This window comes from Hyperoodon ampullatus (assembly GCF_949752795.1).
Source record: "Hyperoodon ampullatus genome assembly, chromosome: 14".
NCBI classification, from domain to species: Eukaryota; Metazoa; Chordata; class Mammalia; order Artiodactyla; family Ziphiidae; genus Hyperoodon; species Hyperoodon ampullatus.
The window spans coordinates 23,283,215-23,311,094 of NC_136927.1; the positions used below are offsets into that span (position 1 = coordinate 23,283,215).

The 27,880-nt window shown below is 60.2% G+C and overlaps 6 protein-coding genes across 11 annotated transcripts; 4 read left to right on the plus strand and 2 right to left on the minus strand.

The window, feature by feature from the left end:
- Positions 1 to 182: 182 nt before the first annotated feature.
- On the minus strand, positions 183 to 2,005 carry RPS2 (ribosomal protein S2). Of its 2 annotated transcripts, XM_079720238.1 has the most exons (7): positions 1,800 to 2,003; positions 1,622 to 1,711; positions 1,375 to 1,482; positions 946 to 1,119; positions 708 to 867; positions 397 to 488; positions 183 to 301 (listed from the first exon to the last, which is right to left on the minus strand). In XM_079720238.1, exons 1-7 carry the CDS (start codon positions 1,983 to 1,985, stop codon positions 221 to 223), a joined length of 891 nt encoding a protein of 296 aa, XP_079576364.1. In that variant the 5' UTR covers positions 1,986 to 2,003; the 3' UTR covers positions 183 to 220. The 2 variants fall into 2 exon arrangements, with proteins under 2 accessions (XP_079576364.1, XP_079576365.1); XM_079720239.1 differs by lacking the exon at positions 946 to 1,119 and having other exon boundaries at positions 1,800 to 2,005.
- Positions 2,006 to 2,290: 285 nt separating this feature from the next.
- Positions 2,291 to 6,219, plus strand: RNF151 (ring finger protein 151). Of its 4 annotated transcripts, none has more exons than XM_079718343.1 (5): positions 2,291 to 2,421; positions 2,699 to 3,011; positions 4,361 to 4,506; positions 4,833 to 4,929; positions 5,692 to 6,219. In XM_079718343.1, exons 3-5 carry the CDS (start codon positions 4,448 to 4,450, stop codon positions 6,178 to 6,180), a joined length of 645 nt encoding a protein of 214 aa, XP_079574469.1. In that variant the 5' UTR covers positions 2,291 to 2,421; positions 2,699 to 3,011; positions 4,361 to 4,447; the 3' UTR covers positions 6,181 to 6,219. The 4 variants fall into 4 exon arrangements, with proteins under 4 accessions (XP_079574469.1, XP_079574470.1, XP_079574471.1 ...); XM_079718344.1 differs by having other exon boundaries at positions 2,699 to 2,970; XM_079718345.1 differs by lacking the exon at positions 2,291 to 2,421 and having other exon boundaries at positions 3,010 to 3,083.
- A 1,226-nt stretch (positions 6,220 to 7,445) lies between these two features.
- Positions 7,446 to 13,661, plus strand: TBL3 (transducin beta like 3; the record flags this gene model as incomplete). The annotated part of the gene is made up of 22 exons (XM_079718978.1): positions 7,446 to 7,486; positions 8,990 to 9,041; positions 9,122 to 9,217; positions 9,305 to 9,352; positions 9,457 to 9,598; positions 9,688 to 9,772; positions 9,865 to 10,035; positions 10,120 to 10,195; positions 10,268 to 10,361; positions 10,447 to 10,628; positions 10,721 to 10,862; positions 10,962 to 11,020; positions 11,104 to 11,207; positions 11,683 to 11,830; positions 11,916 to 12,146; positions 12,219 to 12,289; positions 12,373 to 12,529; positions 12,609 to 12,667; positions 12,921 to 13,024; positions 13,123 to 13,194; positions 13,283 to 13,441; positions 13,525 to 13,661. 22 exons carry the CDS (start codon positions 7,446 to 7,448, stop codon positions 13,632 to 13,634), a joined length of 2,403 nt encoding a protein of 800 aa, XP_079575104.1. The 3' UTR covers positions 13,635 to 13,661.
- A 355-nt stretch (positions 13,662 to 14,016) lies between these two features.
- NOXO1 (NADPH oxidase organizer 1) lies at positions 14,017 to 16,450 on the minus strand (the record flags this gene model as incomplete). Its single annotated transcript, XM_079718621.1, has 8 exons — positions 14,017 to 14,284; positions 14,365 to 14,482; positions 15,111 to 15,224; positions 15,324 to 15,505; positions 15,671 to 15,851; positions 15,953 to 16,028; positions 16,210 to 16,290; positions 16,385 to 16,450. The coding sequence occupies 8 exons, from the start codon at positions 16,448 to 16,450 to the stop codon at positions 14,017 to 14,019; spliced, it is 1,086 nt and encodes a 361-aa protein (XP_079574747.1).
- Positions 16,451 to 19,201: 2,751 nt separating this feature from the next.
- On the plus strand, positions 19,202 to 22,547 carry GFER (growth factor, augmenter of liver regeneration; the record flags this gene model as incomplete). Of its 2 annotated transcripts, XM_079719153.1 has the most annotated exons (4): positions 19,202 to 19,462; positions 19,816 to 20,012; positions 20,933 to 21,133; positions 22,536 to 22,547. In XM_079719153.1, 3 exons carry the CDS (start codon positions 19,202 to 19,204, stop codon positions 21,093 to 21,095), a joined length of 621 nt encoding a protein of 206 aa, XP_079575279.1. In that variant the 3' UTR covers positions 21,096 to 21,133; positions 22,536 to 22,547. The 2 variants fall into 2 exon arrangements, with proteins under 2 accessions (XP_079575279.1, XP_079575278.1); XM_079719152.1 differs by lacking the exon at positions 22,536 to 22,547 and having other exon boundaries at positions 20,933 to 21,158.
- Positions 22,548 to 24,812: 2,265 nt separating this feature from the next.
- Positions 24,813 to 27,772, plus strand: SYNGR3 (synaptogyrin 3; the record flags this gene model as incomplete). Its single annotated transcript, XM_079719360.1, has 4 exons — positions 24,813 to 24,911; positions 26,813 to 27,050; positions 27,322 to 27,464; positions 27,563 to 27,772. 4 exons carry the CDS (start codon positions 24,813 to 24,815, stop codon positions 27,770 to 27,772), a joined length of 690 nt encoding a protein of 229 aa, XP_079575486.1.
- Positions 27,773 to 27,880: the final 108 nt, after the last annotated feature.

The window sequence follows — 27,880 nt, forward strand, 5'->3', positions numbered from 1 at the left end:
GCCCCATTTCCCTTCCAAATTCAGCCACCACTAAACTTGAGAATAGGGAGTTCCCTGATGGTCCAGCAGTTAGGGACTCTGCACTTTCACTGCTGGGGGCCCGGGTTCAACCCCTGGTCCGGAAACTAAGATCCCACAAGCTTCATGGTACAGTCCCCCCCAAAAAACAAGAGACAACTATATAAACTAGCTTCATTCACTTTATTTTTCTTATACAAAACTATGTGGTGGCTACAGCTGGAGCCTGGGTCCTCTGCACGGAAACTCTGGTGTGGGTCTTTACAAGATGGTCAGTGAATTCCTAGAAAAACAAAAAGAGGCTTTAGTTGTAACCAAATAGACTGCTACCCTTTGCTTTGCCCGGCCTGCCTAACAGGGTAGCGGAGCAGGCAGTACCTGATACGGAGACTTGGTGAACACCGTCTCTTTCCAGAGATCAGGAGTGAGATAACTGTAGGTCTTGGAAATGGCATCAAAAGTGGCCTTGGCTGAAAAAGGGAAAATAGGAGAGGATTAGTGAACTGACCTGAGATGAACCCCCAGTTACAGCAAGAAGCTGTCGCACTCCTAGGAACAGAAAGGCCACTGTGGGCCAGTCTGTCGTGCATTAGGAGGGCCTTCCTCTCTCTCTCAAAATACACCAACCACACACAGAATGTGACTGAGCAGAGCTGAGAGAAGCCAGAGTCTACGTGTGGGCCACCTACCGAAGTTGCCCAGCGTGGCAGTGCAGCCCCTGGCAGAGGTGTAGCAGTCGTCAATTCCAGCCATCATCAATAGTTTCTTGGGCACAGGGGCTGAGACGATGCCAGTGCCCCTGGGGGCAGGGATGAGACGCACCAGCACGGAGCCACAGCGGCCAGTCACCTGGGAAGGGGTAGAGTCGAGATGGGCTGGAGAGTCTGCACCACTGCGGGCCCTGCCTCGCACCACCATCCAGCCTACCTTGCAAGGGACGGTATGGGGCTTGCCGATCTTGTTCCCCCAGTAGCCTCGTCGCACGGGGACGATGGAGAGCTTGGCCAGAATGATGGCCCCACGGATGGCAGTGGCTACCTCCTTAGAGCACTTCACACCCAAACCAACATGCCCGTTGTAATCCCCAATGGCAACAAACGCCTGCAAAGAGACTGACGTGGCTGGTGGTCCACTGCCCTTCATAACGTCAGTAGCCACCCACCGCACAGGGTCTGTTGTGCCCCTCAAGGAAAGACTGGCCACCAGGAGACCTATCTGAGATCCTGAGGAGATCCTTGCTCTCTCTCCCCGTTACGAAAGTCACACGCGTGAAGACAAGTGCAACCATGCAGAGCTGAGAGAGTCTCATAAAAGCCTTTGATAGAAACAGCCTAGAAAATAAGATGGCTGGGGTACCTTGAACCTGGTCCGCTGGCCAGCACGGGTCTGCTTTTGCACAGGCATGATCTTCAAAACCTCGTCCTTGAGAGATGCCCCCAAGAAAAAGTCAATGATCTCAGATTCCTACAAGAAAAAAAATTGTGACAAAACTGTTTAATAAAACCAAAGGTGGAGCCTAGGACCCCTCAATGTCCAACCAATGACAAAGCGCCCTCGACCCCAGGCCAAGGCCCCACCCAAGAAAAAGAGAACCTATGTTTACCTTGATGGGCAAAGAAAAGAGATATATTTCCTCCAGGGACTTGATCTTCATGTCCTTGACCAAGCGGCCCAGCTTGGTGACGGGGAGCCACTGGAAGAGGAAAAGGCGCAGCAGGTGCCCAGGACCGCCTTCCCGGTGCCGTCCAAGGGTCTGCCTCACGCGCATAGCGCAGACCTACCTCCTTGTCCTCGGCCTTGCCTCCGCGAGCTCCGCGGCCTCGGCCCCGGCCCCGACCGCGACCCCGGCCCCGGCCCCGGACGCCGCTGCCGAAGCCTCCGCGGAAGCCACCACGGCCTCCCATGCCAGGGCCCCCGGGGCCTCCAGGGCCTCCGGTCCCTCCCGCAGCACCGGCGTCATCCGCCATTTGCTAAAAAGAGTAACAAGAACCAGCCGGTCAGTGAGGCCCTGGCATCTACGGACGCCTCGGACGCCCAGGCCGGGCTTCAGCCCTACAGCGCGGGCGCACCAGCCCGGACCCCGCCCGATGGCGGCGGATTCCCACCGCCCAGGCCCACCGGCCGCCTCTACTAACGCGAATACTCACGTGTTTTTAAGGAATAAAAGAAAGAAGCCGCCCCCAAGGGAGTCTTTATATAGCGCCAAGCGCCGCGAGATCTCGGCTGCCCCACCCCAATCGCCCTTGCGCCAAGGGCCTATAAAACGGCCTGTGATTGGCTCCGAGGGGCCCCGCCCCCGCCGAGCTCTGCGAGTGCCCGCGTGTCTGCGGCCCCGGAATCTGCGCGACTGGGACGCTGCTATAAGGGGCCGCTCGGCCTCTACCTCGTCTTCTCCGGCTGCAGGTAGGTCTGTTCAGGAGGTTCTTCGGTCTGGCACTTTGCGGCGCTGTGGGGTGGTTGGTAGATCGGCGTTGGTTGAAAATCACTTGCGGCTTTGGCCGTGGCCGCAGGTGAGACTCGGCGCCCAGAGCCACCGGGGGCCTCAGCTCACCGCCCGCTCCTCCGTGTGGGGAGGTGAAACCCAGGCCCCGACACGCGCCGCCGCTCCGGGCCCGGTTGCGGCCGCTCTTATGTTCCGGACTCTTGCTACCTGATTCCTGATCTCGTCTTCTACCCGCAGGATACCTGGATGCTCAGAGCCTGAGGCCGACGCCGCCATGACCGGGGGGGGAAGGGGGGCTCTGCTTTCGTTTTTCAATAAAGCTGGTGATCTGATTCGTCCGTGTGTGGGTGTTCTTGATCCCCCGACTACCATCCTGGAAAACGCATCTGCTGACGTGGGAACCGAGGTGTGCTGTGGAGGAGAGACCTTTGTGGGACACCTCTTACTGGCCAGCTCAACTCTGCTTTGGATGCCACGCAGGGGTAGAACCCGGTCTTGGAGGTTGGCAGGTGATTTCTAAGATCCCACCCTCCAAAAGCGGCAGAGCCAGGTTTGAAACCATATTATTTCTACCCACACCCCGTATCTTCTACATCAGCATGTAAAGTACCTTGAGCTTGAGGTGAGTCAGGCTGGATCAGCAAAACACTAACAAGGGTGGGAGTGTAAGACTTGCAGGTCAGAGGCTTGCAGCGGCTCCCTATTGCGCTCAGGAAAGGGTTAGGGCCTTTAGGATTTGATGAGCTCAACACTCAGTGGTATTGAAACTGCAGTTCTCTGTTCTGTGCCTCACACATGGAAATTGGTTTCCCCACCCCTTTCCTCATAGGCCTACCCAGGTGGTCAGCCTACCTGCTCTGGGAGGCTCTCCCACATGCTAGGCTCCTGCTGTATCTGGTCCTCACTCCTGGTCTGTACCCTGGAGCTAGCTCCATAGGTCTCTGATCCTGAGACCTGATGATGAGTCAATGTCTAAAGCCCCCTGAGCTCTTGGGGATCTGGCCACCTGGGCAGCCTATTTGAGGAAGAAGAGGGGAACAGTCCCTGCACTCCTGCTGCAGCCTCAGCTTTGAGGAAATAGCCCCTGGGAGCTTGGTTCCAGCCTTAGTGTTATTTGAAGATGGCTGTCAGCCACCCCAAACGCAGAGGCAAGGCAGGGGCTCCAGAGACCTATCCCGGCTCTGGGCTGCCCTGTGACTTGAGAGAGGAGCAAGAGCCAGGTGGTGCCCCGGGCCAGGGCTGTGATTGGCCTGAGCTGGACAATGCCACTGATGTCAGCCTGTTCCTGCTATGAAATGGAGGCTCCTGAGCCCCAGTGGTCAGTGGAGCTGCCATCCAGACAGAGATCATGGTGAGGTTTTAGACCTGTCCAGAGCTGGACCCCATTCCTCACTTAAGATGATGTGCACAGTGGAGTACAAGCTCCCAAATAGGACACGGAAACCTTTCAGAGGGCTCTGGCCAAGTCTTTTTTTTTTTTTAATAGTATTTATTTGGTTGCACTGGGTCTTAGTTGTGGCTCACGGGCTCCTTAGTTGAGGCTTGAGAACTCTTAGTTGCAGCATGCATGTGGGATCTAGTTCCCTGACCAGGAATCGAACCCGGGCCCCCTGCATTGGGAGCACAGATTCTTATCCACTGCGCCATCAAGGAAGTTCCTCTGGGCAAGTGTTAACTCCAGGCCAAGGCCAGCTTCTACAGCTGGAGGTTGGTAGTCATGGGGGGGTCTTGACCCTCACCGCTGTCGCCTCAAAGTGGGTGCTGACCCAGCCCTCCACTTGGGGCTCTCATGTGGCCCACCTCCCACCCAAAGCTTCCTGGGGTCCTTCTCTGGGCATGTGGAGTGGGGAGCCAGATCCTGGTCCCAGCCAGGCCCTGATGCTGGCCTGGCCTTTGCAGAGTGGCGGGTATGATCTCAACCTCTTCACCAGCCCTCCCGACTGCAACTTCCTGTGCTCTGTCTGCCACGGAGTTCTCAAGAGGCCGATGAAGTTGCCATGCAGCCACATCTTCTGCAAGAAGTGCATCCTCCCGTGGCTAGCCAGGTGCTACTGGGCACCCAAAAGGCTGGAGGGCAGGGGTGGGGCTGGGAGCCATTCCTGGGGCCCAGAACAGAGCGGAAGGTCAGCCAAGCACTGGGTCATGACGGCCATAAAGTTCAGCTGCCAAATCTCCTGGACACTAATGTATGTGAGTCTGGTCACCCTGTGGTATCTGCAGCCCTTCGCCCCAGCCTCAGAGCTTAGAGCTCCCTATAATGCCCTCTTATGTCTCTTCCAGCTAAAGAGAAGGAGGGACCACCAGGGGAGGCATGTTGCTGCCACTTGCTCTCCTCCCACTCCCAACAATCACCCCCACTCATGTCTCCTAGACAAAAGACCTGTCCGTGCTGCAGGAAAGAGGTGAAACAGAAAAAGATGGTCCATGTGAATAAACTCCAGAAGATCATTGGCCGCCTGGAAGTCAAGGTAGCTCAAAACACCCACTCCCACCACCCTACCCTCCTCACCCCTGTAGGGGTGGGGAACAGAGCCAGGAGAGGGGTTGAAAAGAATCCCATCCTCAGAACTCAGGGTTTCTACACCAACAGACTGCCCTCCTTGAGGTCATCAGACTTGGCTGAATTTGAGTCACTTCTCTACCACTTACTTGCTGTGTGACTTTGGGCATGTTACCGAAACTTTCTGAGCCCCAGAAGCCCCAGCTGTAAAATGGGGATTATAAAGAATGGACTGTCTGTTTTGCTGCCCATTACTCTCCAGCCCCGTAGTTTTATAAATGGGGAAATTGAGATTTTATTTTAAAAACCTGACTGGGCAGTTCCCTCATGGTCTAGTGGTTAGGATTCAGTGCTTTCACTGCCATGGCTCAGGTTCAATCCCTGGTCGGGGAACTAAGATCCCACAAGCCACACAGTGGAACCAAAAATAAAAAACCTGGCATACAAACAATCCACCAGACCAACCCAACCATGTAACTCCCTGTTCTCTAAACCTCAAGTCCTGTCCCCCTCCTCTCAGAGATCTAGATTTTTCCCACCTCCAAGCATTTGCTCCACTGTTTCCCTCTCTCCACCAAGCCAGTGGTACATAAGAGCTTGGGAGGCTCCCAGTTCAGTGGTTCCTGCTCAGTGGAATGCCATGGATGGGGGATTCTATGGGGGGCGGCCAGCTCATGGCTGGCAGTGCCTCACCTGGTTTGGCTCACACGATGCTCTCCTCCACCACCAGTGCAAAAACGCTGAAGCTGGCTGCCTGGTGACGTGCCCCCTGGCCCATCGGAAGGGGCACCAGGACTCATGCCCTTTCGAGCTGATGGCCTGTCCCAACGAGGGGTGCACGTCACGGGTGCCTCGTGGGAACCTGGCCGAGCACCGGCAGAATTGCCAGCATGGTGCCCATCAGCGCTGCCCCCTGGGCTGCGGGGCCACCCTGGGCCCGGCCGAACGTGCAAGCCGCAACTGCTACCGTGAGCTTCGCGAGGCCTGGTGCCAGCGCCAGGAGCGCAGTCGGACCCTGGTGCTGCGCCTGCTAAGGCGCATGCGCAAGGTGTACCGGTCTGCCAACCTCATCCGCCGGCAGCTGCGCCAGCTCCGAGAGTTCCTGGAGGAAGATGACGCCCTGCTCTTGGGCGCCCCGCAAGAGGAGGCTGAGGCCCCCCCAGAAAGCAGCACTGGAGCTGAGATGGGGGGGCCCAGGGCCAAGCTACCTTGTAAATAGGGGAGTAAATAAATGCAGAGCCCAGGCCTGACCGCCTTACCACCGCTGTGCTTGCTGGCCTCACGCCTCCCCCTCCACGCATTACTCACCTCATCTGAAAGGGACATCTTGGCCTGTTTCCCTGGACCTTTCCAAGTTCTTTCCCACCAGTTCTTCACACTGGCTCACCGGCTTCCCTGGTGTCTCCCAAGTGCCTAGAACAGTGCTTTGCAGGTGGAATGTGCTCAATCAATATTTGAGCTTCTCTGGGCTTCCCTGGTGGCACAGTGGTTGAGAGTCCGCCTGCCTATGCAGGGGACACGGGTTCGTGCCCCGGTCCGGGAGGATCCCACGTGCCGCAGAGCGGCTGGGCCCGTGAGCCGTGGCCGCTGAGCCTGCGCGTCTGGAGCCTGTGCTCCGCAACGGGAGAGGCCACAACAGTGAGAGGCCCGCGTACCCCCCCCAAAAAAAAAAAAACAAAAAAAAAATATTTGAGCTTCTCTGAAATCACCCGATTTATTAATGTACCTGAGTCATTTCTCATACTATACCAGAAGCCCTAAGGCAGAGCCCGGTTCACAGGCTATATCTGCTAACTCACCACACCTGAACACTCTTGCCCCAAACCCCAGAATGCCAAGGGGGTAGGAGTCTTGGGATTACTTTAGTAAACATTTCCTACGAATACCTTTTTTGCAATACATTTATTTATTTATAAATAAAAACGCGCACGGCCTTTTGCTGCGGCGAGCCGGGTCTACTCTTCTTGCGGTGAGCGGGCTTCTCATTGCAGTGGCTTCTCTTGTTGGAGAGCACGGGCTCTATGCGCACAGGTTTCGGTAGTTGTGGCTTGCGGGCTCTAGAGCGCAGGCTCAGTAGTTGTAGCGCAGGGGTTTAACTTTAGTTGGTCTGCAGTATGTGGGATCTTCCCGGACCAGGGTTCGAACTCATATCCGCTGCAGCGGCAGGCGAATTCTTAACCACTGCGCCAGCAGGGATGTACGGGATACCTTTTTAAATGTCCAGTAAAATGACAGACAGCTAGAGACCCCAGCACGCTACCAGTCGACCCCAGCCGCCTCCACGTTGTTCTACAGCCCGCCCTCGAGGCCGGAAACGCCTCTGCCATCTTCTGCTTCCTGACGCCGCTCCGCTGCCCACAGCAAAGATGTCGCCGAGGCCGTAGCGCTGGTGACGTTACAGTAGTTGCCGGCGGTGACGCCATCTCCCGGCGCCGACAGTGTGGTGTCGCGCCCAGGTCTTCCTCACGCGGCGGCGTCGGCGACATGGCGGAGGCGGCAGCCGGGGTGGGCCGCTTCAAGTCCAAGTGAGCCGGGGCACCGCCGGGGGAGGGAGCCGGCTTCGCAGCCGGAGTAGCGAAGGCGCCTGGCGTGGGTCCTGCACCCATTCGGTTTGGGGAAGGGGTGAGGGCTGGATACGGACAGGCCCGCGGCGTCCTCGCGGGAGAGCCGGCACTGACTGCTCTCGGAAGGCGGGCACTGGAGTCCCGCCGGGTGCAGCTGGCTTCCGCTACTTAAACTTGGAGCCGGTTTGGGGAGGGGGAGGGGGACAAGAAATCCCTGAGAGGGAGGAAGGGGCGAACTGAGCACAGGTCGAGGCTGGTCCTGGACGGGAGCGGGACTCCCCAGCGCTCAGGTAGCGGGAGAAGAACCACCTCTGGGGCAGGCGGCCTGGGGGGTTTCATCTGCTGTTCCTCTTCTCCGGGGAGCAGGAAGAGAGGTCAGGAAATGGGCTGGTCCTCCGTGGCCAGGAAGCCTTCAATCCCGTTCTTTTTCAACCCCCAAACTTATGCTGAACATCTAAGTGCTCAGTGCCCGGTACCAGACAGACTCAGCCTCGCCCTGTGCAGCAGTCTGGTGGGATAAACATATTAAGCAAATCGTTTCTATCAGGGCCTGTGACACGCATTAGCAAGGGGAAACCCTGATGCCAAGACCATCTGTTGGATGGTCGAGTGGGTTCAGGGGGGCTCTGTTTCATCTTGGCTGTCAGGCTTCCTCCAGCGGAGTCAGCCAGGCACCTTTGAAATTCGGGAAAAGAGACCCAGGCCACATACAGGGAGCAGCCCGTGTGAACACAAAGAGGCAGGAGACACCCCTCGAGGCAGGGTCTTGTAAACGTGTAAGGAGAGCGGAGGGCTTTAAGGCAGGGTGATGACATGAACAGAGTTATGTTCTAGAAGGCCCTTCTGGGAGCAGGGTTTGAGAGAGTGATAGGAACCAAGTGAAGAGGCTGGTGTAGTTCCTCGGAGAGGAGAGTGCAGTGGCTTGGACCAGCATGGAAGTAGCCGAGAGGGAGGGGAGAGGACAGCTTGACATCTTTGCTGAAATGAGAATCTGCTCAGAGAGTGAGATGGAGGAAGGAGCCAGGCTTGGGGAAGGGGCAGGCTGGACCTCAGGGATGAAAATGTTGAGGATGTTGAAGAGGATGTTGCTCTGGGCTGGTACCCAAGCCTGGCCTCTTATGGCCATCAGGGGGCCCCCAAGGCTTGGCTTCCTCCATACCGGGGAGTCTCTGGGAAGACTTGGACTGCTCTTGGACCCGTGTGGATCACGGACCAGCCCAGGGTCCCAAATCTTCTGTAACATGGGGGTACCAACACCTACCTCACAGTATAGCTGAGAGGGTTAAAGAAAGGAACAGCAGAAGAGCTCGTTCCTCCCTCATGCCCCCTGCATCCCTGCTGCTACCCAGGAACTCCTCAAGGGCAGGGCCCTATTGGCTTGATCTCTAGGAGAGCACCTAGCGCAGGGCTGGGCATTGAGGACCAAGGGGTGGGTGGTTCACTCTCTCCCCGTCTCTCCTCCAGCTATGCTGTCGAGCGCAAGATCGAGCCTTTCTACAAGGGCGGGAAGGTGCAGGTACTGGCCTAGGGGAGCAGAGTGGTGGGGCAGGCAGGGGCTGAAAAGTGTTACCTTGACTGAGACCCCTTTGTCACTAGCTGGATCAGACTGGGCAACACCTCTTCTGTGTCTGTGGCACCAGAGTCAACATCCTGGATGTGGCCTCGGGGACTATGCTGCAGAGCCTGGAGCAGGTGAGGGTGGGGGAGGGTCAGGGTAAGGGGCTGGTGTGGGGGGGCAGCCTATTCTCATGGCACCCTGTGCATTCACTCTCGCCCCAGGAGGACCAGGAGGACATCACTGCCTTTGATCTCAGCCCCGATGACAAGGTATATGGGATCGGGACAAGAGGTGGGCTCCGGTACCTCCCAACCAGAGTTGATGAGGACGGCGTCCATGCCTCTGCCCCCAGCTGAACTGCATGCTCCCCCAGGTGCTGGTGACAGCCAGCCGGGCACTGCTGCTGGCTCAGTGGGCCTGGCAAGAGGGCAGCATCACCCGCCTGTGGAAGGCAATACACACAGCCCCTGTGGCCACCATGGCCTTCGACCCCACCTCCACGCTGTTAGCCACAGGTAGGACCCTGGCTGGGTAGAGGGAGCAGCTAGAGCCAGGCAGGGGGCTTTGGGCATACAGCCCCCGCACCTCAAATACATTCCCACAGGCGGCTGTGATGGGGCCGTGCGTGTCTGGGATGTCGTGCAGCACTATGGGACACACCACTTTCGGGGCTCACCGGGTGTCGTACAGTGAGTAGGGGTGGCGGAGGGTGGAGGGCGGGTGGGTGGGGTGTCACAGTCGGGGTGGCACAGCTCACCAGCCCCACCCCACCTGCCTGCAGTCTGGTGGCCTTCCACCCGGACCCCGCACGCCTGCTCGTCTTCTCCTCAGCCTCAGACACCAGCATCCGCGTGTGGTCGCTGCAGGACCGGTCGTGCCTGGCCATGCTGACTGCCCACTACAGCGCTGTCACCTCTCTGACTTTCAGTGCCGATGGTCACACCATGCTCAGGTCAGTGGCCAGCTACCCAGGCCTTGGCAGGAAAGGGAGGGCCACAGCTGAGACTCGGGAACTGAGGTGGCTGTTTCCCCCTAGCTCAGGCCGTGACAAGATCTGCATTGTTTGGGACCTGCAGAGCCTCCAGGCCACGAGGACTGTGCCGGTGTTTGAGGTGGGGCGCCAGGGCCATTGAGTGGGGCGGGGTGGGATGCGGGACTGCCGCCTCTGACCTGCTCGTCCTCAGAGTGTGGAGGCTGCAGTTCTGTTGCCAGAGGAGCCGGCGCCGGAGCTGGGTGTGAAGTCTGCGGGCCTGCACTTCCTGACAGCCGGCGACCAAGGTGGGTGGGGCCAGGCCAGGGCGGGCAGCAGGGGTAAGGGAGGCCTGTGGACCCGTGAGACCCAGCGACCCTTGTCCCCACACAGGCACGCTGCGCGTGTGGGAGGCGGCCTCTGGGCAGTGTGTCCATGCACAACGGCAGCTGCCAGGCCCCGGGCGGGAGCTGACCCACTGCACCCTGGCCCGAGCCGCTGGCCTGCTCCTCAGCGTCACTGCCGACCACAACCTGCTTCTCTATGAGGCCCGCTCCCTGCAGCTGCAGAAACAGGTGAGCAAGCGCTGCCCCTGCTCGGCCTGCAGCCCAGGATGCCAGCCCTCCACTCACACAGGCCCCGGCCTGTGTCCCTCCTGCCCCCACAGTTTGCCGGCTACAGTGAGGAGGTGTTAGACGTCCGGTTCCTCGGCCCCGAGGACTCCCACGTTGTGGTGGCCTCTAACAGCCCCTGCCTGAAAGTGTTTGAGCTGCAGACGTCCGCCTGCCAGATTCTCCACGGCCACACAGGTGAGGGCACTGGGCCAGTGCCCCAGACTTCACCCAGGACTGGATTGCCCCGCCTTGCCACAGCTGTTCTCTAGCTGTTTCTCCTCCACCTTTTTCTAGACATCGTCCTGGCCCTAGATGTGTTCCGGAAGGGGTGGCTGTTCGTTAGCTGTGCCAAGGTGAAGCACCACGAGAGGTGGGGGGGACAGGGTCCCGGGTCAGGAAGCCCAGCCCAGCCTCTCCTCACCCATCCCATCCCCAGGATCAGAGCATCTGCGTCTGGAGGATGAACAAGGCGGGCGAGGTGGCCTGTGTGGCTCAGGGCTCTGGACACACACACAGCGTGGGCACCATTTGTTGCTCAAGGTAGTGGTTCAGGGCTGGGGTCCGGCGTGTCATGGAGGCAGAGGCGGGTTTTGACTTGCTCTCTGAGTCTCCAGCCTAGGAATGTGGACTGGAGGACAGGGGCTGGGACATCCTCAGATGCCACTGTAGGAGGTTCCTAAGAAGTGATCTTAAGGTTGTGTGGATAAAAGGGAAGGGGTGTTAGACCAGGGACAATGACACTAAGCAGCGTCCAGGGGGAGAGGGTGCTCTTTAGGCCTGGGGCTCCCATTGTTGAGACGAAGTCCCCGGGTTTGACAGCACTGAGGGCAAGTAGTGCAGACTCGAGTGGAAGCAGGTGGTCCCAGAGGTGTTCAGGCGGTGGCACATTAGTTCACATTCCGGGGCAGTCTTTCTGGTTTGGACCAAGGTCTGACAGGCCTGAGCTGTGGTGCGCTGCAGACAGGGCTCGCCTGGGCTCAGCAGGTGTCTCCCCCTCCCCCAAATCGGGCCTCAGGCTGAAGGAGACCTTCCTGGTGACGGGCAGCCAGGACTGCACTGTGAAGCTGTGGCCCCTCCCTGAAGTCCTGCCATCCAAGAGCACAGGCCCCGATGGTGGCCCCGTCCTCCTACAGGCCCAGACCACGCAGCACTGCCACGACAAGGTGACCGCACGCAGCCCACAGGTGGGGTCGTAGCAGGGCCCTTGCTGGGATGGGGATCTGAGCTGCTGCCTGCTCCCACCACCAGGACATCAACAGTGTGGCCATTGCCCCCAACGACAAGCTGCTGGCCACGGGGTCACAGGACCGCACGGCCAAACTCTGGGCCCTGCCACAGTGCCAGTTGCTGGGCATCTTCTCGGGCCACCGGCGTGGCCTCTGGTGTGTCCAGTTCTCGCCCATGGACCAGGTGTTGGCTACGGCCTCGGCCGATGGCACCGTCAAGCTCTGGGCACTGCAGGACTTCAGCTGCCTCAAGGTAAGCCGCCCTCAGCCCAGGCCTGGCCCCCTACCTGGTGACACTTGACACCTCCCCTCTCCCACCCTGCAGACGTTCGAGGGACATGATGCTTCTGTGCTGAAGGTGGCATTTGTGAGCCGCGGCACACAGCTGCTGTCCAGGTGAGTGGGTGAGGGCTGGGCAGGGTTAGGGGTGAGCTAGGGGCAGGCCCCAGGCCTGAGCCCCCTCCCAATCCTGAACGCAGCGGCTCTGATGGCCTCGTGAAGCTCTGGACCATCAAGAACAATGAGTGTGTGAGAACGCTGGACGCCCACGAGGACAAGGTCTGGGGGCTGCACTGCAGCCGGCTGGATGACCATGCCCTCACTGGCGCCAGCGACTCTTGCGTCATCCTCTGGAAGGTGTGTGGCCTGGGGTGGGGTGGGGGGACAGTGGGCAGGACAGCATGGGTGTGCCAGTCTGACCCCAGTCTGACCCCAGGATGTGACCGAGGCGGAGCAGGCAGAGGAGCAGGCCAAGAGAGAGGAGCAGGTGGTCAAGTGAGTTGGGGGTCTCCACCCAACCCCGCACGGCAAGTCCCACGCGTTAGCACCACCCCCACCCCTTGGAGTAGGGCATATTGGCGTCCCTTCTCTCTATAGCTTGGGGAAACCGAGGCTCGGAGCAGCAACACAGCTCACCCCCAGCGGGTGCTCAGGCCCAGGCTGCAGACTCCTCAGCGAGCCCCTGATGGCTCTGCCTTTAGCCCTAGCCAGGTCCCCGAGTGGTCCTGTCCCCTCCTTCCCCCACCAGGCAGCAAGAACTGGACAACCTGCTCCACGAGAAGCGGTACCTGCGGGCGCTGGGCCTAGCCATCTCTCTAGACCGGCCCCACACTGTGCTGACTGTCATCCAGGGTCAGTGCTGCCTCGGGCCAGACAGGCGTTAGGGGTAGTCTCTCGGGTCCGTGGTGCCCATTCCCCAGGGCTCAGTCTCCTCTCTCCTCCTCCCGTAGCTATCCAAAGGGACCCCGAGTCCTGCAAGAAGCTAGAAGCCACGGTGCTCCAACTGCGGCGAGACCAGAAAGGTCTGGGGCAGGCAGGTCGGGGCTGGATGGTGCCTAGTAAGGCTGGGGTGGCCCAGCAGGCAGGTCTGACGGTCCCCGTCACCCACAGAGGCCTTGCTGCACTTCTGTGTCACGTGGAACACCAACTCACGGCACTGCCACGAAGCCCAGGCCGTGCTGGGCGTGCTCCTGCGGCATGAGGCCCCGGAAGAGCTGCTGGCCTACGACGGTGTGCAGGCCTCACTTGAGGCCCTGCTGCCCTACACTGGTATGTAGACCCAGCCCCAGGTGGGCGCAGGGGGCCGTCCAGCCAGAGTCCACCTGCCCTGATCGCCTGCTGTCCTCCCCCAGAGCGGCACTTTCAACGACTCAGCCGGATGCTGCAGGCAGCCACCTTCCTGGACTTCCTATGGCACAACATGAAGCTGCCCACCCTCCCCACGGCCCCCGCAGCCCTCTGAAACACACCAAAACATGTACTTTGCTATCTCGGCTCCCTGTGTCTGTCTGGGCTTTGTCTCACCCCAAATCCTGGACCACTGCCTGGGCCAGCCCGAGGCTGGGCCCACCAGCCAGCCCCGCCCCCACACTTTGGCCCAAGATCCCCCAGTCCCTGCCCCTCAGCACAGACACTGGGTGGGGGTCAGTCAGGAGAACTTTACTCAGAAGACAAGGGAGAGTGTAGTCTCCTGCCCCACCAGCCAGGGAGTCCCACCCTCAACTGCGCATCCCACAGCCCTGAGGCTGATGTGGCTGCCAGCCATCATCCTTGGGGTCTGGAGCCTCTGGCCTGCCGCTCCAGCTGCGCTGTGCGCGCAGCCCTCCACGACGTGCCACACACTCTCAAGGGGGTCCGTGACACCCTGGGTCCTGCCCCAGTGCCTTACGGGTGATGGTGCAACAGCGGCTCTGAATGGCACTCCGAGATGGTCGGGCAGGCACGGTAGGCGGCAGGGTCGTGGCCTGGGGGGACTTGGGGAAGCTTTGGGCCTCGCCCTCCCTGTCCTCCCCACCATCTACCCTGAGGTGGAGCCATGGTCCATTTAGGAGTGTGCCCAGCCCATCAGGCTGCAGCATTGCAGCTGGGAGAAGACCAGTGCGGCCTCGGAACCTGCGGGGGAGGGCGGGGTTTGGTTAGCACTGGGCCCTGCCCCTGTTAGACTGGGCCCACCAGAGCCCCACCCCACGCACCTGCACAGCCACCAACCACGGTCTGATGTTTCCAGCACACGCACATGTGCCCCTGCGGTCACAGACAGCTCATCGGCTTGGCTGCTCTCGTAGGCATGGGAAGCACAGAACTGGGACCCTGGGAATGGATCCTTGGTGATCACGACAGAGGCCAGGGCCCCACCTCTTGGTCCCCACATCATCTCCTGCTGAATCACCACCTCCGGGCTCCTCTCTGGATCTCTGGTGACACCAGGGACCGCTTTAAAACCCAGTGGGGGGCTTCCCTGGTGGCGCAGTGGTTAAGAATCCGCCTGCCAATGCAGGGGACACGGGTTTGAGCCCTGGTCCGGGAGGATCCCACATGCCGCGGAACTAAGCCCATGCGCCACAGCTTCTGAGCCTGCGCTCTAGGGCCCATGAGCCACAACTACTGGAGCGCGTGCTCCACAACAAGAGAAGCCACTGCAGTGAGAAGCCTCTGCACCGCAAGGAATAGTAGCCCCTGCTCGCTGCAACTGGAGAAAGCCTGTGCACAGCAACGAAGACCCAATGGAGCCAAAACTAATAAATAAATAAAATAAATTAAAAAAATAAAAACCCAGTGGGGCTCCGGCTCACTGTGGGGACCAAGCACACACTTCAGGGCCACTGGCACCCCCTGGTTGTCCCATGGCCTCACTCCCCTGGCGTGCGTGCTTCTTGTGACTCAGCTTTGCCGAACACTGCCCCGTGGTGGTGGGTGTGGGGGGGAGGGTTAGTCTCACCACTGCTCCCTGGGGACCGTTCCCCATCTCGTCCCTGGCCCAGGGCCACCTCTTCCAAGTAGGGAGCAGGAAACCATGCCGTCTGCTGGTCCTCATTCGCCACCAGCCACCAGCCTGTGCCCAAGATAAGGGCAGGGGGTGTTTTGGTTCCTGAGGCCCACTGGCATCCCAGGGGGCAGAAGGGTGTGTCCCTAGACTCCTGCCCAGGCCCACCTGAGGGGTGTCGCAGCAGCACATCTAGGGCCTCCTGGGCCTGAGCATGGAAGGGCTGGCCCCACGTGTCCTGGGTGCTGAAAGGCTGCAGGCAGCGCAAGCTCTGAGCCTCCAGGCTGCGGATGGCAGGGCTGCCCGTGGGGCCTGGCAGGGGCTCTTGCGGGGCAGGCAGGATCACCAGGCTGGTGAGGGTGCAGGTGAGAGGTGGGAAGTGTGGGAGCTGCCTGGCATCCCCCACACGTCCATCCAGCCTCCGAGCCTCCCCTCCTCATTGGCCCTTCCTCCACCCTGCCTCCCCCATCTTCCAGATGTTTCTGCTGACAGAGAGTTGGGGGTGGGTCAGGCACCTGCCAGCTGGCTGCAGCACAGGCTCCAAGTCCATGGGTTGTGGTGCAAAGAAGCCAGTGAGCACCGGGCTGTGGGCCACATGCTCCCCTGCCGCCAGCAGCGCCCTTGAGTAGGTCTCCAGCAGCTGCAGGCGCGCCAGGCCTCGGCCTGTGCGGCCCCAGTGCACCAACAACGATGCATCTGTGGGCAGGATAGGGACTGACCATGAGACACACCCCCCAGGGCTCCCCACATCAGACTGCTGCCTCCCCCGCCCCTCCTGGGATCCTTGCTGGCCTGACCCGGAAGCTTGGGGAGAATGCGGTCAGATCTCCGCAGCAGACCCGCCTCCACTGGAAAGGTCTCCTTGAGGGTTTTCTGAGGGCGAGAAGGGGTGTGTCAGTCTCCGAGGGCCCACTGGTTCCCCTGGGAGGGCGGGGGTCCCTTTCCAGGATCTTAGGGGCTGGAAGCCCGAGTGGGCACAAGGGCAGGCAATGGGGGTTGGTCACGGGTGGGTCACGCAGTTGGGGGAAGTCAGGGTGGCTCCAAACTCACTCACATGTAGTCTCCTGAACTCCTCCCAGCTTCTTCGTGCAAAGGTGTCGCTGTCATCCGACCAGCACACGGAAAAGGCAAACGTCTGTTAGATGAAAGGTTGGGGGCTTCTTGGAGGCGCTAGGCCAGGAACTCACTCCCTCTCTCTTGGGGCTGGCAGGGGTCCCGTCAGTCCCGACCTGGAGCCTGTCTGTCTGTACCAGAGCTGCACTGCTCACAGACACCGGGTGCCGGGGTCCTGCCATCGCTGTGGCCTCCCCAGATCTCCATCACAGGTTTCTGGAGTCTGTCGGGTGTGGTCAACCGTCCCACTGCCTCCCTGCCTACATGGGGAAGAGGGGAGGCCTCGGGTACCCGGAAGACTGTTTTGAATTCCCTGGCGATGCCCCAGACCTGCCAGGTCCTTGCTGCACTTCCCTGCCCGTGACTGGGTCCTTCACAGCTTCCTCACCGCACCCCTAGCCTGTAGAGGGGCAGGAGCACAGGGCTCCATGGGTGGGAGGAGAAGCAAAGAAAGAGTGGAGCGGCTGGGGCTGGGACTGCGGCCTGAGGCCCTCCTGCTGGAGTCTGGCCATGGGTGGAGGAGGAGGAGAAGGAAGAGCCATCAAAGTGCCGCCAAGCCTGGCCACACCTCCCAGCTCTCCCACACTCTGTGTGGACTGAGATCGGGTCAGAGCAGCCTGCCAGGTGTGCCCTTTGGCTCTGTCTTTGAACTCCCTGGGGAGCTAACTGCAGTCGTCATCAGGAACCAGTGACCCAGTGTTAAAGGCGTTAAGTGCTTTGTTTGGCTTAATCCTCACACTGGAGGGAAGGTCTCCGTAATGTCCCCAAATCACAGAGTAGGAAATTTGTGTTAAATGGATATTAATTGTCAGGGTTTTTTTCTTTATGTGTTGGGGAGAGGCAGATGTCACAGTTTTACCCCATAGGTTCCCCTGTGGTGGAGAGACTTGGGGCAGGATGAAGAGGGTCCATCTCTAGTCACCAGCGCTTGGGGGATGGGGGAGGTGGTGACTAGGACTGCTTTGAGAGCCATCTCTGAATTCATGATTTATCATAGTTTGCTGCAAACACAGCCTCTGAGATCAGGAGTCACCATCCCCCCACTAACTGGGGTGGTGAAGGGAAGGCCCTAGAATCCCCAGACAGATGGTGTGCCCAGGTGCCCCACATCTCTGGACTGCTTCCTTATAGGGGAGATTTTTGGAGCCCCATCCAACCCTGGCACACAGTGGTTCTTCCCCCTGTTGGAGCCACCAGCTCTGTGTTGAGACTCCCTCTACCCCAAGCCCTCGAGGGAGGGGTCAGCCTCTATGGCATCCCTCCAGGAAACCACTCTGGCCTTGACAAAAGGCCTTTGTGTATCTGTCCAACCAGTGGCTCTCTCTGAAACCTTCAAACCTTCCCTAGTCTTGGCCCAGGCAATGAACACCTGTGGACCTAGGGGCCTAATTTTTGCAAAGTGCCTTCAGCCCAGCTGTCACCTTGCCAATCTCAGTGGGGGCCACTGGCCTGGTAGGGTACAGGGTGGGACAGATCCTGCTCCCTTGGAAGACAGAGGAGAGAAGTGGGAGAAGGGCCAGCTTACTCACAGCCAGGGACCTAGAAAGACGCTGAGGCCTCTCCCTATGCCAACTGAGAGCCCCTGCTCTACACCCCCAGCAACCTAGATCCTTTCCACTCTTTCTTTCTCGACACCCCCTACCCTCATCTCTCACCTGGACAACTACCAACAGCCCCATCCTCCCCCAAAGCCTGTGCTCCTCACTTGCTCCCATGAAATCCACTCTTCAGAGGAATTTGCAAAACAGAAATGGGATCAGGCCAGGGTTTCCTGCCCAAAACTTCCCAGCACCTTCCCAGGGTCCTCAGAATAAATTCCCAGCTGCCATGGCAGTTGATGATGTCCTTGGTAGGTCCCTGGCCACCTCTGGATCTCTCCTCCCACCACCCTTCCCGGGTCCTGTCCCACTGGCCTTTCTGCCCATGCAAGAAGCCAAGATCCTCCTCCCTCCTGCCTTGGCCTCGACTGCCCTCCTTAGTTGATTCCTCATCCTTCAGGCCACTGCCTAAGGGTCACCTCTTCAAGGAGGCCTCCCAGATTTACCACGCCCTCTTCATGGCCCCCATCACAGTTTGTACCTGAACATTTATTAGTGTGACTCTTTTTTGTTTGGTTGGTTTTGTTTTTTCCGTCTTGACCACTGGACTATGAGCTGAGGAGGTCAGGGACGGACGAATCTTGCTCCTTGCACAGACCAGTGCCTAGAACAGTGCTTAGAACAGATTAGGCACTATACAAATATTTGCAGAATGAATTAATGTACATATGGAAGCAGAGGTATCCCTGAGGCCACTCACGACGTGGGTTTAACCTCTTCAAGTAGGCTGTAGGATTCGGGGCGGGGGGTGGGGGAGAGGGGCTGCTCGGTACTCGCGGGAGCCCAGAGACGCACCTCCTCCTTTGCAGGCACGGCCCCGCCCCGCGTTGCCAGGCGCCCGTTGCCATGGCGCCGGTCGCCAAGGTGGATCCCCTGGACCCCCGGCACCAACAGCACGGCCAGGGCGCGTTTCCACAACACGCTGCTCTTCCAGTGGAGGAGGCGGGAGCGTAGCCACGGACGACGCAGGTCGGGCACGGGCCGTGGAACGAGGCCCAGGGGCGCGGCCAGGACTCGGGCCTCCGGTTCCGCGTGCACCCCGGCCCGGGCCTCTGGCGCGTCCTTAGCCCGGACCCCTGTCTCTGGCTCTGCCGCTTCCAGGGCGCAGACCAAGGCCCCCAGCCCCGCCTCCATGCGGGACACAGCCCCAGGCCCCGCCCCCACCCCCGGCCCCGGCTCCGGCTCCGGCTCCGGCTCCGGCCAGCGCCCGCGCCCACGGCGCGCGCGCCCGGCTTCTGTGGCCGCGCCCTGGCGGTGGCGCGCGCGCTGGCCTGGAGGCCGACTTGGAAGCCCATCTGGAGGCCGACCTGGCCCGGCAGGCATTGCGCGGGCAACATGGCGGCCCCCGGCGAGCGGGGGAGTTTCGGTGGTGGGAACCTCTTCTCCTTTCTGCCCGGCGGCGCGCGCTCCGAGGTGATGGACGACCTGGTGACGGACGCGCGCGGCCGGGGCGCGGGGCGGAGAGATTCCGCCGCTTCGGCCCGGACGCCAACCCAGGCGCCGGCCTCCGATTCTCAGGTCGCTGTGGACGCCTCCCGGGGGCGGCCCTGCCGGGCCTGCGTGGACTTCAAGTCGTGGATGCGGACACAGCAGAAGGTGCAGATGCAGGGGGGCGCCACCTCCCCTCACAGGCCCGCGAGCCCTGCTGACTCCTAGCCCCGGCCCCCACACCTTGTTCTCAAGCACCCCAGGCAGACTTTCCAAGGCCCAGGCCGAGCGTTCCCACAGGCCCTAAGCCTGAGAGACTTTGCCCCCCGGGTTTGGCTGTTCCTGAATCTTGCCCCCAAGGTAGCCCTGGCCTTTCGGCTCTTAGCCACATGTGGGCTGGATCGGCCTCAGGACTTATGTCTCCAGTCAGCGGGCCTCCGGCTGGTGGGGGGAAAAGGGGAGCTTTGTAGGTTTCTGGTTGGGGAAAACCGAACTGACCCTTGGTCGGCCTTCTTCCGCAGCGGGACAGCAAGTTTAGGGAAGATTGTCCTCCGGATCGCGAGGAACTGGGCCGCCACAGCTGGGCTGTCCTCCACAGCCTGGCAGCCTACTATCCCGACCTGCCCACCCCAGAACAGCAGCAAGATATGGCTCAGTTCATACATTTATTTTCCAAGTTTTACCCTTGTGAGGAGTGTGCTGAAGACATAAGGAAAAGGTAAGTTGTGTCTACACAGTCTGCAGGCAGCAGAGCATCCCACCTGGAGCCTGGGCCTGGGGCCCCTGGTTGATGTCATGAAGGGGAGCCTAGAGAAATAAGATGCAGAGGTGGCAGAGGGTTGCTGAGAGCAAGGACCACTAACAGAGAAGGGATTGGATCATCTGAGCCATCTTCTTTCTCCTCAAAGGCCAGGCTGTCTGGGGCTGCTGCTGGGTACTGCTTCTTTCTGCAGCCACAAGGCTCCCGGGGAGGGCTTCCCTCATGAGATCCCTTGCTAAGCACTGATGGAGGCTCTGGCAGGTTTCAGAGGACTCCACTTTGCCTAACTTCTGGAGCAGGACTGCCAATTTCAAGACCTTGGGAACTCACTGCTGTTGCTTCCAGGAGCCACCTTTTCTTCACTGGGGAGCCCAAGAACTGTTGTTTGGCACCCATGGCGTTTCTGGGCTGGATGTGGGGGGCAGGGCAGCCCTTGCTGTTTGAAGCCTGGGCATTTAGAACAAGGTCTCTTGCTGAGCTGATGCAGCAGGGCCACAGGTGCTAAGAAACAGATCCGGTTTTCAGTTTTGCCTTTATGCCAACCCCACCCCTTCCACACACTGCCTGGGGCCAGGGACGCTGGGGTGAGGATTCCTGATTGTTACCAGGTTGTAAAGTTGAGGCCTCTGCCTCAGTGTCTTGCCCAGGGCTCTTGCCAGGGTTTGCAAAGCTCCCGAGGTGAGGGTTTGAGCAGGCTTAAGAGTCCACCAGGCCTTGCTGCTGCAGGGTCTGCCCCCTTCTGGGAATTCAGAGCATGAGGGCACTTCTGGGTGTAGCTCACAGCAGTGCCCCAGCTCTCCTCCCTGAATTGAGCAGGCAAGGAGCTGGTGGGGCGGGGACAGTGGGAGCACTGGCTGCCCTCCTCCTCCCCCACGCAGGATATGCAGGAACCAGCCAGACACTCGCACTCGGGCCTACTTCACCCAGTGGCTATGCCGCCTGCACAACGAGGTGAACCGCAAGCTAGGCAAGCCGGACTTCAACTGCTCGCTGGTGGACGAGCGCTGGCGCGACGGCTGGAAGGACGGCTCCTGTGACTAGAGGGCAGCCAGAGCCTGTGGGCGGCCTGGCCAGAGAGGGTGAGGCTTATTAAAGTGTGCGTCAGAGCCAGAGCCTGCCTTGTCTCAGTTGGGTAGTCCCCAGACGCTACCCATGGAGCCCTTTCCCTCTCAGGTTCGGAGTGTAAGTGGGGGTACCCGTTGCAGGCACCCCGATGGCCTCCTCCTCAACCCGCGCCCTGTGGTGCTACAGGTGAAGGAGGCAGGAGCAGCCTAGTCTATCCCTTCCTCAGGATTTGGCCTCCCGTCCACTCGACACCCTGCTGCCTACTTCCTCGCACAGGAAGGTGACAGGCCTGGCTGGGCTCCCCTGTCTCGCCCCTCCGGGCCAGGCCACTGTCTCCCCACCTTGTAGCTAGGGACAGCTAGTGGTACAACAGGGACGGTAGCCCCAGAGGCTGTGTGCCATTTGCACTTCAGGAAAGAGGCCTGGGGGCTGAACTCTGCTGTGCGCCTTCCGTCTGGCACATGGCCTTGCAGAGCCGTCCCAGGCCTGTCAGAGGAGGCTCCGTGGAGCTTGAGACCAAAAATAAAATGCTGGAGAAATGCCTGAAGACCTGGCCTCAGTGTGTTTTGTGCTGGGATTTGCAACGATGGACAGGGCCTGCCCTCGTCCCTCTGTGGTCTCCTGCTTCCTCCTATCTGGGTTCTGGCTCCTTAGGAAGAGGGAGCAGTTCCAAGGCAAGGGTGGGCCAGGATGTTCCAGGAACACCAAAGAGGCTGAGTTGCTGGAGCCAAGGGAGGATCAGAGAGGTGAGGGGAGGTCACATGACAGGAGGTCCTCAAGGCCCCAGCAAGGATGTGGTTTTAACACCCAGCTCCCATGGAACACAGTGGAGGGTTTGGAGCAGAGGAACGGCAAAATGTGACTTTTGAAAGGTCCCTCTGGCTGCTGAGCTGGAATGAGGCAAGCGTGGGCGAAAGGAGGGGGGGGCAGGCACCCCTGTGGCAGCCGAGAGGGAAGCTTGCCCCAGGATGAGTGGGAGGCCTCACCGGATACACTCTGAAGGTGGAGCCCAAGGTGGCTGTGGGGTTCTGGCCACTGGAAGGAGGGAGTTGCCCAGTGTTATCAGTGAGATGCGGAAGGCTGTGAGTGGAGCGGGTTTGGGGGTGACCTGGACCCAGCTTTTGGGCCTTCACATACCCTCTCAGCCACACCTGCTCCCAGGCATTGGCTCCTAGCTGGAATGGCCCAGCAACAGTGCGCCATACCCCTGTGGTCCTGCAGCTCTCACCTCTACCCATGGTGTCTCGGCTCCTCCCTGGGCAGGGGCCAACCTTTGGCACAGCCTCCTCGGCGTCTTTACCCCACTGGCCCCACGGGGGTGCTGGCTTCCTCAGGGGCTGCCCAAGGGGCCAGGTGACAAAGAAATAGGAGGCAGGGAGCAACCAGCAGAGAAGTCACTGCTCTTTCCTCCTACAGATGGACGTCCCCAGCACAGGGCTTGTCTCTGGCCTTTCCCGAGTCACCTGTGCGCTGGGAGCCAGCAAAGCTGTGGTCAGCTCAGGAGCACGCCGTCAATGTTTGCTCTCCCTCCTTCCCTGCCTCACTTTCCTTTTTCCCTAACTCTGGCTTCCCCAAAGTTTCACCTCCCAATAAAACTCTTTAACTTTGCCACAGATTCTGTTTTCCAGACTAAGATGAGTGGGACTCTAGTTCAAGGGAAAATTCTGGCTCAAGCTGTTAGCATGGAGACCAAGGCAGTGAGCATAGAGCAGGGAGAAGAGCCCCAGGACCATGCCCTGGGACCCTTAAGGCTCAAAGGTCACAGATGGAACAAGAGGAGGGAACCAGAAAGAGATAACAAGAAAGGGCCCATGAAGTAGGAGGAACACAAGGAGAGGGTGACATCAGAAGTGTTCCTAGGAGGATGGGGACAGGATGGCAGTGCCTGCATTGCCCCTGGGACTAAAGGGAGCAGTGACAGCTGGAGGGGAAGTGGGCTCAGGAATGGAGCAGGTTTAGGCACTGATGTAAATGATCAAGTAAAAGGGGGAAATGAATGGTGCATGAGACAGAGAGGAAACTGTCACTGACAGGGGAGAGGTGATAGGATTGGATGCAGTGTCATGGAGTCAACTAGTGGGTAGCACTTCTGGCCACACCTGCCCTGGCACAGTAGGGATCTGGATTTGAATCCCAGCTCTTCACTTTCTAAATGTGATGAAGGAATTTATTTATTTATTTATGGCTGCATTGGGTACTCGTTGCTGCACGCGGGCTTTCTTTTAGTTGTGGTGAGCAGGGGCTATTTTTCATTGCAGTGCGTGGGCTTCTCATTGCAGTGGCTTCTCTTGTTGTGGAGCATGGGCTCTAGGCACGCAGGCTTCAGTAGTTGTGGCTCATGGGCTTAGTTGCTCTGCGGCATGTGGGATCTTCCCAGACCAGGGCTTGAACCCATGACCCCTGCATTGGCAGGCGGATTCTTAACCATTGCGCCAGGGGGGAGCCCTTTTTTTTTTTTTAATTTGGCCAGCTGTGCAGCTTGCAGGATCCTAGTTACCCAACCACGGATCAAACCCGGGCCCTCCGCAGTGAAAGCATGAGTCCTAACCACTGGACCACCAGGGAATTCCCACTTGCCTATTTACCATCTGAAGAATGGCAGTAAAACAGTCCCTGCCTCCACAGGTCACAGTGAAACACCTGGCACTGTAAATGCTCAACAAATGCAGACTTTCCTCAATGTCCTAGACAGAAACAGGAGTCATCTGGGCCCCTGCCAGGCTGGCCTGGAAGGAACATGCAGGAAGGGACCTTGTCTAACCTGGGGCTGGGCCATCTGTGGCAAAGACCCAGCGGGGGTGCTGGGAAGCTAGGTACCCACTCTTTCAACTCCCCATCTCTGACGCTTCTCCCCACTCCTTGGCCCAAAACTAAATATGTCACCTGAAAGTCAGTTGGGGAGACCCAGGAGTGTGCAGGGCTCAGTGAGCGCCCTCGGAATGACAACATCCAGCCAGAGGAAAAGAGTAGAGATGCCCCAACTCCCACCCATGTGTGCCTCTGGGCTCTGCCTGCCTGGACAAGTGCCCCTGAGGGCAGAGGCCATCCTCTCTCCCTGTTAGGGAGGACAGAGTGTGAAGGAGAAGCTAGGGTGCAGTGGGAAGTCATGGGAAAGGCCCCAGTAACCTCCCTCTGGTCTATGGGGACCAGAGGCAGGAAGCTGGGTTCCCTTTCCCTGAGGGCTGGGGGAGATGCTGGAGCCCTTGGACTTGTTACCTCCTTAGGCACTCAGGAAAGGGCCCTGTACAGAGAAGTGGGGTCATGTCGGTCTGTCCACCCACGTGGCTACGGCAAAGGCTGAGCCCAGTGTCCACCTGCCCTGCTGACTCCTGACTACTTGTGAGTGGACGTGGGGGACTCAGCCCCTTGACCCCGCCTCCTGATGGGGACCTGGCGGATGGTCTCCATCTCGGACCCTGGTCCTGCGGTGAGAGTGGGTGGGGTGGGGTGGAAGGTGGGCAAGGTGGAGGGAGGTGAGGGCTCCAGCCCTGCGCGCGTGGACCAGAGGGAGGGGTGTAGGCTCGGTCCCGCCCCGCGCGCCCCCGCCGCGCACTCCCGGAAGGTGGCGACGGCTGCGGCAGCACTGGCAGCAGCGGCAGCATCGGCAGCAGCCCCGGGCGGCCTCGGGCGGGGTCGGCCCGACGGACAGAAGGACAGAGGGTGCCCGGGGTACGCGGCCCGCCTGGGCTGGCCATGGAGGGAGCCTCGTTCGGCGCGGGACGCGCAGGGGCTGCCCTGGACCCTGTGAGCTTCGCGCGGCGGCCCCAGACCTTGCTGCGGATCGCGTCCTGGGTGAGTGGCCCCGGCCCAAGCCCCGCCCCGATACCCCGTCCCACTTCGCCTCGCCTCCCTCATCCCTATCACCTGCCCCTCGCCCCCATCCTCATCCTTGCCGGCCCCTCCCCCGCCGGCCGCAGGTTGGGGTGACGTCACCGGGCAGGGCGCGCCCACCTGCGGGCGGGGGAGGGGCCGGCGGCGACAGCCGGGTACCTTGAGAGGTCACCGCCCGCCGCACCCACCTCCCAATTCTTCCTTAGGTCTAACTCAATCCCCTTCCTCAGCCCTCGCTCGGTTTTTCATGTGCTTACACCCTGGAAGCGGGCAGGGGTGGGGGCGGGATTCGCGGAGGGGCTTGAGCGCTCAGCCTCAGCACGAGTAAGGGGTACTGGAGCCAAGAGAATCAGGCAGAGCCTCCCCCCTACTTCTGCACGCAAATCCTCCCGGCTCCTTCGAAGGGAGCTGGCCATTCCCAGGCCCCCCAGTTGCAACTGTGAGTTGGGGGGTGTGCTCTGGGATTCCTCTGAGTGGGGCAGCTGGAAGGGGCTCTACACTGGGAAGGCTTCCTGGAGGTGGTGTGGGAGGGGCCGATTTAGAGGAAGCCTAGCCTACTGGGGCAACCTTAGGCCCAGTGGCCTGCTCCTCCTTCCCATTCCTCCAGGCAGGAGAGATGGAAGGTGGAATGCTGAGTTCTGGGTTTTGTCCACCTGGTGGTGGCTGGTGGTGGCACAGGCACGTACTCACCTGTGTTCCCGGAAGGCGCTGCCCAGGGTGGGGCAGGGGCCCTTGGGTGGAGTGACTCTGGCCAGACCAGGAAGTAGGGACCCTACGTTCTGGTCCCAGCTCTGACCTGACTTGTGGACCAATCTGTGGGTACGTGTCCATATCTTCCACCTTGGTTTCACTCTTGACTAAGTCTTTAGGAGCTGGGGCTGGAAATGAGAGAAATAAAGTTGAAATTAGAGGTATTTTTTTTAGAAATATAGGGCTGCCCAGAGCTCAAAGAGCAGCTTCTGGTTTAAAAGGGCTATGGTCCACTCCTTTGCCTTCCAGCCCTCGTGGGCACAGGGCACTGAGGTTTGACTGAACCCCAGAGGTCAGCGGTATCGCCTTTTAAGCCCAAGCACGTATGGATGGTGTTAATTAGCCACAGTCATGTGGGGCCATCATCCCTGGAGTGCCCACAAAGTGCAGGACGCTGGGTGGGCATTATTCCTGTCCCCAGCACCCCATGAGTTGTGCCTGCTACATTTAGCATGCTAGCAAACGAGGCTGCACAGCTCCCAAATGCTGAGGGTGGGTTCCACTCAGGTCCTGGCTGACAGCTCTGTGCAGCTGTCCTTCTGCTGCCCGCCCTCCCCCATGCTCCCGCCCTTCTCGCCTGACTCCACATCTACTTCCCCTAGCCCTGCTGACTCAAGCCTGGGGATCACTGGTCCAGGTGAAAGCTCCTGTTCCCACACTCTGGAGTGGGCCATGGGGGACACTACGGGCTCCACAAGGTACAGAAGACCCAGCTTGAATGTCAGCCCTGGCTCTTATCAACCATGCAACCCTCCACAAGGCACTTCACTTGTTGGAGCCCCGATTTCCCCATCTACAAAGAGGATAAGAGCAGTGGCACTCTTGTGGTTGTTTGGAGGGATTCCATGAGCAAACACATGTAGCCATTTTAAGCACAGTGCCTGGGCACAGTTGATGCTCACTAAATGGTATGTTTTGTCCATACTTACTAAACTTGAGGTAGATATTAAGGGAGGAGGTCCCCGAAGACCCCCACCCAGAGATAGATCCTGTGCTGCAGGGGAATGCAGGGACACTCCCGAGGGCATGGGCACTCACGGTGGGCTAGGAGACCTCGGGCCTCGACCAGGAAGGGGCCATCGCAGGGCCCTGAGCGCTCCCGCCGCCCACAGGTGTTCTCCATCGCCGTCTTCGGGCCCATAGTCAACGAGGGCTACGTGAACGCCGACAGCGGCCCGGAGCTGCGCTGCGTCTTCAACGGCAACGCGGGTGCCTGCCGCTTCGGCGTCGCGCTCGGTCTTGGGGCCTTCCTCGCCTGCGCCGCGTTCCTGCTGCTCGACGTGCGCTTCCAGCAGATCAGCAGCGTCCGCGACCGTCGCCGTGCGGTGTTGCTGGACCTGGGCTTCTCAGGTAGGCGGGGCCGTGAGGGGCGGGGCCTGGGGAGCGCGCGGGGCTTCTCTGGCGGGCGGAGTCGGGAGGGCGGGCTTCGGGGCGGGGCCAGAGGGAGCGCGTAGATTCTCAGCCGATTGGGGCGGGGACAGGTCCGGGCGGGGCGGGGCGGGACTGGGCGGGACTGGGCGGGACGGGTCGGGTCCTCGGTCTGCGGATTCTCTTTCCCGGCAGGGTTGGGCCGGGCGCCTCGGTGCAGCATCCCTTGACCCGCCCGCCCACCTGCCCGCAGGGCTCTGGTCCTTCCTGTGGTTCGTGGGCTTTTGCTTCCTCACCAACCAGTGGCAGCGCACGGCGCCCGGGCCGGGCACAACGCAGGCGGGAGACGCGGCGCGGGCCGCCATCGCCTTCAGCTTCTTCTCCATCCTCAGCTGGGTGAGTGCGGCTGGCGGCCTGCGGCCGGCAGGGACTGGGGCCAGGTAAGGGTTGGGGCAGGGTCGGCCGGCCCTGGCTGACCCCGGACTCCCCCTCAGGCGGCGCTTACCGTGAAGGCCCTGCAGCGGTTCCGTCTGGGCACCGACATGTCGCTCTTTGCCACCGAACAGCTGGGTGCTGGGGCGGGCCAGACCTACCCAGGCTACCCAGTGGGCAGCGGTGTGGAGGGCACCGAGACCTACCAGAGCCCGCCCTTCACCGAGACTCTGGACACCAGCCCCAAAGGGTACCAGGTTCCTGCCTACTAGTGGCCAGCAGGCCCAGACCAAGGCACAAAGGCTGCCCCACCAATGCAGGATCCAAGGCTTCCTGGGACCTCCCTCAGGTCCTCCTGGCCCAGCAGCAACGTGTGGATG

Coding starts and splice junctions, on each gene's coding strand:
- RNF151 (XM_079718342.1), top strand. CDS start 4,298: ATGTGGAGTGGGGAGCCAGATCCTGGTCCCAGCCAGGCCCTGATGCTG. Junction 4,507..4,832: donor ATCCTCCCGTGGCTAGCCAG/GTGCTACTGGGC, acceptor CATGTCTCCTAG/ACAAAAGACCTGTCCGTGCT. Junction 4,930..5,691: donor TTGGCCGCCTGGAAGTCAAG/GTAGCTCAAAAC, acceptor CTCCACCACCAG/TGCAAAAACGCTGAAGCTGG.
- RPS2 (XM_079720238.1), bottom strand. CDS start 1,985: ATGGCGGATGACGCCGGTGCTGCGGGAGGGACCGGAGGCCCTGGAGGC. Junction 1,712..1,799: donor GCAAGGCCGAGGACAAGGAG/GTAGGTCTGCGC, acceptor TTCCTCTTCCAG/TGGCTCCCCGTCACCAAGCT. Junction 1,483..1,621: donor TCTTTTCTTTGCCCATCAAG/GTAAACATAGGT, acceptor TTTTTCTTGTAG/GAATCTGAGATCATTGACTT.